This window comes from Alosa alosa, chromosome 12, assembly GCF_017589495.1.
Source record: "Alosa alosa isolate M-15738 ecotype Scorff River chromosome 12, AALO_Geno_1.1, whole genome shotgun sequence".
NCBI classification, from domain to species: Eukaryota; Metazoa; Chordata; class Actinopteri; order Clupeiformes; family Clupeidae; genus Alosa; species Alosa alosa.
Genome location: NC_063200.1, coordinates 10,201,716 through 10,210,755, shown reverse-complemented (window position 1 = coordinate 10,210,755; position 9,040 = coordinate 10,201,716). Strand labels below are relative to the sequence as shown.

The 9,040-nt window shown below is 40.5% G+C and overlaps 1 protein-coding gene across 1 annotated transcript; it reads left to right on the top strand.

Annotated features, from left to right (window-relative positions):
- The first annotated feature begins 1,234 nt into the window (after window positions 1-1,234).
- On the top strand, window positions 1,235-8,303 carry LOC125304819. Its single transcript, XM_048259323.1, has 4 exons — window positions 1,235-1,981; window positions 2,158-2,474; window positions 2,617-2,745; window positions 8,164-8,303. Exons 1-4 carry the CDS (start codon window positions 1,239-1,241, stop codon window positions 8,301-8,303), a joined length of 1,329 nt encoding a protein of 442 aa, XP_048115280.1. The 5' UTR covers window positions 1,235-1,238.
- Window positions 8,304-9,040: the final 737 nt, after the last annotated feature.

Here is a 9,040-nt window from a genome sequence, read left to right as displayed (position 1 = left end):
CTTTACTCAAGTAGGCTACATTTGAGAGGCAAATATTGTACTCTTTACTCCGCTACATTTCTATCCATAACCGTGAGTACCCGTTACTACTTATAAAAAAAAGGAAAGAAAAATCTCGGAAACCCTCAATTTGTTGTTTCCCTCTCAAACGTGATTGATTGGATTGTGCAGGCGCCACTGATTGGGACACAGTGACAGCCTATCAGCAATCACCTTCAGTTTTCCGCCAAAGTCAACTCCATGGTCAGATTTAGATGAGAGATGAAACCATGGAGGAAACAATGGAAGAAGACACAGTAGGTCCATCCCGGGAATGTGCCAACCCGTGGCCCCACCTTGCCAGACTATTTGCATTTTCTGAACAAGTAAATTATAGTTTTCGCTTTAAGTGTTTGCTGTGTTTACCAAAACAGAACTTCATCACCGCCTACAAAAATTCATCCTCCAACTTGCGGAAGCATGTCAAGGTATGTAGGCCTACATTGAAATAAACTTTATAGCTTCTAGATTCTAGCTATAGAATAAAAAGAAAAGTGCACTAAATGATTTGCTAGCTGTGATAATGTAGCTTTTTACATTCTCTGTTACGTTTGAGTAGTTAAAGCCGCACCCGCCAATTTGCCAGCTGTAGCTAGCCATTCAGATTGCTAACTTTGGCCTGACAATAAAAGAGCATGCCAATATTGCAGCACTTGTTGAATTGTGACTTGTTGAATGTCAGAAGCACCTAAATACTTTGCTGGTCCACATAAATTAAAGTTAGTTGCACCAGTAAAACCGATTTAAAAAGTTAGTCTGGAGCTATTGGAAAATTCTGAACAACCAGCACTTCATAATTAATAATACTGCTGTGTAGACTACATGATTGGTATCTTTTCTAATATTTATTAGTTTATTATAGTGTAAACTGAAATATTATACTGTGTTTTACAGAGAAGGCATGAGACACATCTGGAGGAATACTGTCAACTGACTTCAACAGCCTGCAAGAGGCCATCAGAAGGTGGAACAGGCGTCAAGGCGAAGCAACTGAAGCTGCTGGAGACCAAGCAGGTGTCTCAGAAGACGGTTGATAGGGCTATACTCCGCTTCATCGTTCAAGGTCTCCAGTCCTTCTCCCTGGTTGAGAAACCATCCTTCCAAGACCTTGTTGTAGAATTACAACCGAGCAGTGCTGTCATGTCCCGCACAACTGTGCTTCAGCTACATCTAAAATGAAAGAACGTCTCAAAAACTAAATGAAAAAGGTACCATACATTGCCACCACTACTGATTGTTGGACGGCCAGGAGAAGGAGCTTTATAGGTGTAACAGCCCACTGGCTCGATCCTTGCAGTTTTGAACGCCGTTCAGCTGCCCTTGCTTGCCGTCAACTAAGGGGCTCCCACACATTCGATGCCTTGGCAGCTGTTTTGACCGACATTCATGCAGAGTATGAGATAAGTCATAAGGTTGTTAGAACTACAACAGACAACAGGTCGAATTTCGTGAAAGCGTTCCGTGTCTTTGGTCAGCAGGACGAAAATAACAATGAAGAGTTTGTTGCAGAAGGCACAATTGAAGAAGAAGTAGGAGAATATTGTGATGCATCTGATGGTGAAGAGGAGGTGGAATTCATGGATGTGGAAGCCATTCTGGAGGAAGATGATGGGCTTCAGTATCAGCTGCCGAAACATCATCGGTGTGCATGCCACTTACTAAATTTAGTTTCCACAGTCGATGTTGATCGGGCTAATAAGACAGAAGCTTACAAGAAATTGTCCAGATCAGCCTTTTCTAAGTGTCAGGCACTCTGGAATAAAGCATCAAGGTCTCCTCAAAATGCAGAACTTTTAGAGGAACACTGTAAGCTTCACTTGGTACAGCTTAATTCAACTCGATGGAACTCTTCTTTCATGGCCATGGAACGTGTGGTCAGAATCATTAGAGACCAAGGAGAGGGATCTGTGAGAACGGTCTGTGCTGCACTCAATGTTCCAATGTAAGTAGCTTATGTTAATGTATAATTGTGTTCTTATTTTGTTAGAGTAATGCTTACCACATTATCTGCTGTAGGTACATAAACAAATAAATAAATGTCCAGCAATGCACAGTGGTTTTGTATACATTTTGTTGTAATACAGTATGTGTTTGTTTATTTTCTTCTGTTTCTATTAGGTACAGCCCGGCTGACATAGCCTTTTTAGGGGAATATGTCACCGTCATGAGTCCGGTTGCAAAGTCCTTAAACATACTACAAGGAGAAGTCAACGTTCAGATAGGCTGGCTGCTCCCGACAATCACCACCCTCACAACCAAGCTGGAAAAGTCTAGACCGTCACTCAGATTTTGCAAGCCACTTGTTGATGCTCTTCTTGAAGGTTTGAGGAAGCGGTTTGAGAGCATGATGTTGGAGCCAGAGCTAATTGCAGCAGCCATTCTCGTTCCAAGGTTCAAAACCTCCTGGACCAGCAATGACACAGTCCTACAGCTTGGTAAGGAAAATGTTTTTTTTGTTTGTTTGCTTGTTTTTTCAAAAACCTTTTACATCCAACAATGATTATATGCAGTTGTTTACTTACAGAGTAATAATAACAAAAATGTGTTTGTTGGTGTGATTCTGTGTTTCTAATCAAGGCCTTAGTTACATCAAGGAACATCGGCCAGAACACGATGAAGGTCTTCGGTCTCCTGATACCACATCAACCTCTTCTGATGAAGATGACTTCTTTTCCAATGTCAAGCAGACACATTCCCATGAGCTAAGTAAGCAACCTGATGGATACCTAGCCGCTACAGCTGAAGGAGTGAATACACTGGCCCCCTATCCAGCTGTGCGTAACCTCTCACTAAAGCTCAACACAGCCCTGCCAGCTTCAGCAGCGTGTGAAAGGCTTTTTAGCATAGCAGGTTTGCTTTTCACTCCAAGAAGGGGATCAATTCATTCACAGAATTTTGAGAACCAACTTCTCAAGTTGAACAAGGACTTCATGACATTTAATTGAATTGAAGTACAGTACACACATACACACACACATACACACACACACACACACACACACACACACACACACACAGAGTTGTCACACATAGATTGTGTGTGTGAGAATAGTGTTATTCAGCTGAAAGTATTTTCTCCTGCCTTTGCCTGTATGTCAATGTGAGGGGAAGGGGTTTAAAACTGTCACTCAAATGAGCTGAATTTTTCTTTTCTTTGTACGCTGACCTAAACACAGCTGATTATCTTTATCATTATTATTTTCTCTTCTTTGCTCTATGCTGCGTGTATAACACGGTCAGGTTCAGAGTCAGAACATTGCTATATTGCCTTCTTTGCTGGTTTAGGTTTATTGATTTGAGTGATGGAAAAAACCGAAACTCACATGTCGACACAATTGTTAGCTGATTTTTTTTTTTCTGATATTACACAATAATGTAAGCTGAGCATTTTCTTTGATGTTCTGTTTAAGACAGTCAGGTTCAAATGTGGGTACAAAAAATCCATTAAAACTCTAGCAGAGGTTTGTCAGAGTGTTGCCATTGTGCTATTGCCTTGTGGGCAAATGAAAAATGTTAAATAAAACAACATGGTAAAAAGATGAAAATGACTTGATTTTCCTTTAACATTCTCCAAGGTATTAACATTTTTCCATGTAGGACGTTTCTGTACATAAATGTAAGCACTGTGGCAGTAGCAATGCAGAATTTAGAATTAATTATTTAGAAAGAACTACTCTTGATACTCAAGTACTTTTACTTAAGTAGACATCTGACTGTTGTACTTTTACTTGTACTTGAGTAAAATTTAGCAAAGGGTATCTGTACTTTTACTCAAGTAATGAATCAGTGTACTCTGTCCGCCTCTGGATATAGGGACAGAGTGTTGTGATATGTGCTATAGGGACAGAGTGTGATATGTGCTATAGGGACAGAGTGTTGTGCTATAGGGACAGAGTGTGATATGTACTATAGGGACAGAGTGTTTTGATATAGGGATAGATTGTTTTGATATGTTATATATTTCGGATTTGTGTGGTTGCTTGCTGTTTTACACATGGATGGAAGGCAGAGAGAAAGGTTGGCGGAGCTAAAGCATTGACGTTATTGCTAGGCGGAAACTAGCACAAGCTAGTCTGATGTAGATATGTAGACCTAGCCTAATGACTAATTAGTGGGCCACTCAGGCTGATAAATGGGTTGTTTGACTCGTTGGAACTGTCTATATGTAAGCCTATTTAGGCCTACTTTAATCGTTCTCTACAAACCTATTCAAAGTGCCTGGTTTTCCAATTATTTAATTACCTGTGTTATTAGGTTGGCATTGTCTGTAGGCTAGGCCTTTTTTAAATTTATACAGGCAACTATTGGAGTGCAATGATTTTGGCTAGACTGGCTTGAAATTTCCATTCACCCACAAAGCTGTTTTTATCTGTTTTTATCTAGTTCCTTACACATTTATTGAAAGTGCCTGGTTTGTGGTTGACTGGCTTGTTGTACTGCATTAGCACTATCCATAGTTCCTTTCTCCAATAGCCTATACGTAGCCTATTAGTATTTTAAATTGACATATATTTTCTTTGTGCAATTGATGTGGGTGGGGGGGTGGGCCGGTGCCGTCAGAATTTTCCCGGTGGATTTTAGTGCCCCCACTCCGCCCCTGATCACAACACTCTGTCCCTATATCATAATCACAACACTCTGGGCCAGATGTATGTACATTTGCGAACATAGCGTTATCAGCATCATGGACAAACCGCAGATTCCGAACGCTGCTAGACCCAAGTTTCCGTCGTTTATATCAAACTAGTGTAAACTGCGCCTTTCTCTGCCTTTCTCCGCCCATAAACGCAATTTACGAACGTCCACATCTGAACGGTAGCCTAGAAATCTAGACGCGCCCCTAGCGGCAGCAAATTAATTTGCTGCCAGGGCTAGTCTAGCAACTCTCTGTTGGCTTGTGAGCTCCAGAAATCGAAACTCAATCAGGCCAATGAAATTGTGTATAGAGTCGTTAGGTGGGCTTAACATAATGATTGATGGCAGAGTTGCAACGGTTTGGCTTGAATTCCCTGCTACTTGAAAACAAATAAGATGGATGTTGCTGTTGGCAAACAGTGTGACACGAGTTAAGCTTTTATAAGTTGGCAAACGTTTGAACTAGCCAACTAGCTCCGCTGGTGGGAAACACATGGGACTCATAGCGCTGCCGCTGTCCTATTGCGTGCAGAGGGAATTTGAAAGACAACTGATTATCCCGATTAAATGATTAAATGAACTGATTAAATGAAGTTAACTGATGACAACATTAAAAAGAATAAAACGTTTACCAATCATGAAATAATACCATACATGATAAGATGTCAACAAGCAGGGAGATAATGAAGATCTGTAATTTTACTCAAACTACTTGTGCACGTAGGCTATGGAAAATTGGTCAAATCTAGCAAGTAGGAAAGTTTAAGTGAATGACGTGAAAGTGAAAGTAAGACATTCGAAAGGCCAACGCAAGTTAAGGTTGATTTTGATAGTACAAATGTTTACAAAACTGGTGCTCTAAATAATGATTCTGTTGTCTTTGAAAGGTTCTCTTATTGACGCATTGAACTGCAATTTGGATTAACACCTGCTTTTACAACACTCTGTCCCTATATCACATATCACAACACTCTGTCTCTATATCACATATCACAACACTCTGTCCCTACTGTATATCACATATCACACTCTGTCCCTATATCACATATCACAACACTCTGTCTCTATATCACATATCACACTCTGTCCCTATATCACATATCACAACACTCTGTCCCTATATCACATATCACAACACTCTGTCCCTATATCACATATCACACTCTGTCCCTATATCATATATCACAACACTCTGTCTCTATATCACATATCACACTCTGTCCCTATATCACATATCACACTCTGTCCCTATATCATATATCACAACACTCTGTCCCTATATCACATATCACAACACTGTCCCTATATCACATATCACACTCTGTCCCTATATCATATATCACAACACTCTGTCCCTATATCATTTATCACAACACTCTGTCCCTATATCACATATCACACTCTGTCCCTATATCACATATCACAACACTCTGTCTCTATATCACATATCACACTTTGTCCCTATATCACATATCATACTCTGTCCCTATATCATATATCACAACACTCTGTCTCTATATCACATATCACACTCTGTCCCTATATCACATATCACAACACTCTGTCCCTATATCACATATCACACTCTGTCCCTATATCATATATCACAACACTCTGTCCCTATATCATTTATCACAACACTGTCTCTATATCACATATCACACTCTGTCCCTATATCAGATATCACAACACTCTGTCCCTACTGTATATCACATATCACACTCTGTCCCTATATCACAACACTCTGTCTCTATATCACATATCACACTCTGTCCCTATATCACATATCACAACACTGTCCCTATATCACAACACTCTGTCTCTATATCACAACACTCTGTCTCTATATCACATATCACACTCTGTCCCTATATCACATATCACAACACTGTCCCTATATCACATATCACACTCTGTCCCTATATCATATATCACAACACTCTGTCCCTATATCACATATCACAACACTCTGTCTCTATATCACATATCACACTCTGTCCCTATATCATATATCACAACACTCTGTCTCTATATCACATATCACACTCTGTCCCTATATCACATATCACACTCTGTCCCTATATCATATATCACAACACTCTGTCCCTATATCATTTATCACAACACTCTGTCTCTATATCACATATCACACTCTGTCCCTATATCATATATCACAACACTCTGTCCCTACTGTATATCACATATCACACTCTGTCCCTATATCACAACACTCTGTCTCTATATCACAACACTCTGTCTCTATATCACATATCACACTTTGTCCCTATATCACATATCACAACACTCTGTCCCTATATCACATATCACACTATGTCCCTATATCATATATCACAACACTCTGTCTCTATATCACATATCACACTCTGTCCCTATATCACATATCACAACACTCTGTCCCTATATCACATATCACAACACTCTGTCTCTATATCACATATCACACTCTGTCCCTATATCACATATCACAACACTCTGTCCCTATATCACATATCACACACTCTGTCCCTATATCATATATCACAACACTCTGTCCCTATATCACATATCACAACACTCTGTCCCTATATCACATATCACACTCTGTCCCTTTATCATATATCACAACACTCTGTCCCTATATCATTTATCACAACACTCTGTCCCTATATCACATATCACACTCTGTCCCTATATCACATATCACAACACTCTGTCTCTATATCACATATCACACTCTGTCCCTATATCACATATCACACTCTGTCCCTATATCATATATCACAACACTCTGTCTCTATATCACATATCACACTCTGTCCCTATATCACATATCACAACACTCTGTCCCTATATCACATATCACACTCTGTCCCTATATCATTTATCACAACACTCTGTCCCTATATCACATATCACAACACTCTGTCTCTATATCACATATCACAACACTCTGTCCCTATATCACATATCACACTCTGTCCCTATATCACATATCACAACACTCTGTCTCTATATCACATATCACAACACTCTGTCCCTATATCACATATCACACTCTGTCCCTATATCACATATCACACTCTGTCCCTATATCACATATCACACTCTGTCCCTATATCATATATCACAACACTCTGTCCCTATATCATTTATCACAACACTCTGTCCCTATATCACATATCACACTCTGTCTCTATATCACATATCACAACACTCTGCTCCTATATCACATATCACACTCTGTCTCTATATCACATTAGTCTCTTCCTGTACATTTGGTCAAACTCATCTGTTCGTGTGTGACACAGATCACGCCAGTCTCCCCATGCAGGTCACCCCATGCAGGCTCTCCCTATTTTCCATATCACACAAGTATCTCCTCACATTACAGACTTGTATATCACATCATGCTAGTTTCTTCCTGTACCTCAGATCACACTAGTCTTTCTTGACATCACTGATCACAACACTCTTTTCTTTACCCCACAGATCACACCAGCAGCTCTCGGCACAGACATCCCCTCCCCCCTCTCCAGCATCCTGCCCTACCCCTCCCCCTCCTCTGTGCGGAGGAACAAGGGCAATGTCTTATGTGCCGCCGTGCATTTGATCAATACATTCCCAGCTAAAAGGGACACCAAAGAGATACAAACCCCCTCCCTCACTCACTCCATGCCTTTCTCTCTCTCTCTGTCTCCCTCTCACTCTCTCGGCATCCATCCAGAGGACCAGTGTGTCTAAATGACAAGAATTTACAGGCCTGACATCACTCTGCATGCCAAGCACTTCTGCACCACACCGGCTCATACTGCTCTCTGTGGGCCTGTAGGGCCACCACCCATACATCACACACGTATACCACCCATACATCACAAACATATACCATCCATACATCACACACATATACCACCTATACATCACAAACATATACCACACATATACCTTCCATTTATCACAAACATATACCACCCTATGTATCACACACCGAGCTATCACCCATGTACCACCCATACATCATGCATGTTGTGTGTGATGTCTGTATGCTATTGAGACCTTGAATTTCCCCTTGGGGATCAATAAAGTATCTATCTATCTATCTATCTATATACCACTGCTGTAATGTTATAGAGCACCAACCCTATATCACACATATACCACTGCTGTAATGTTATAGAGCACCAACCCTAAACCATGTGTATACCACTGCTGTAGAGTTCTTAAGCACCAACCCTATACCACTTCTGAGCCTCTAAGCCTGTAGTGAATCATACATACTTCCACCACTATTCAAACATATAGAGGACCACGCACACACACACACACGAGTGCACACGTGTGCACACACACACACACACATTATGGGCTG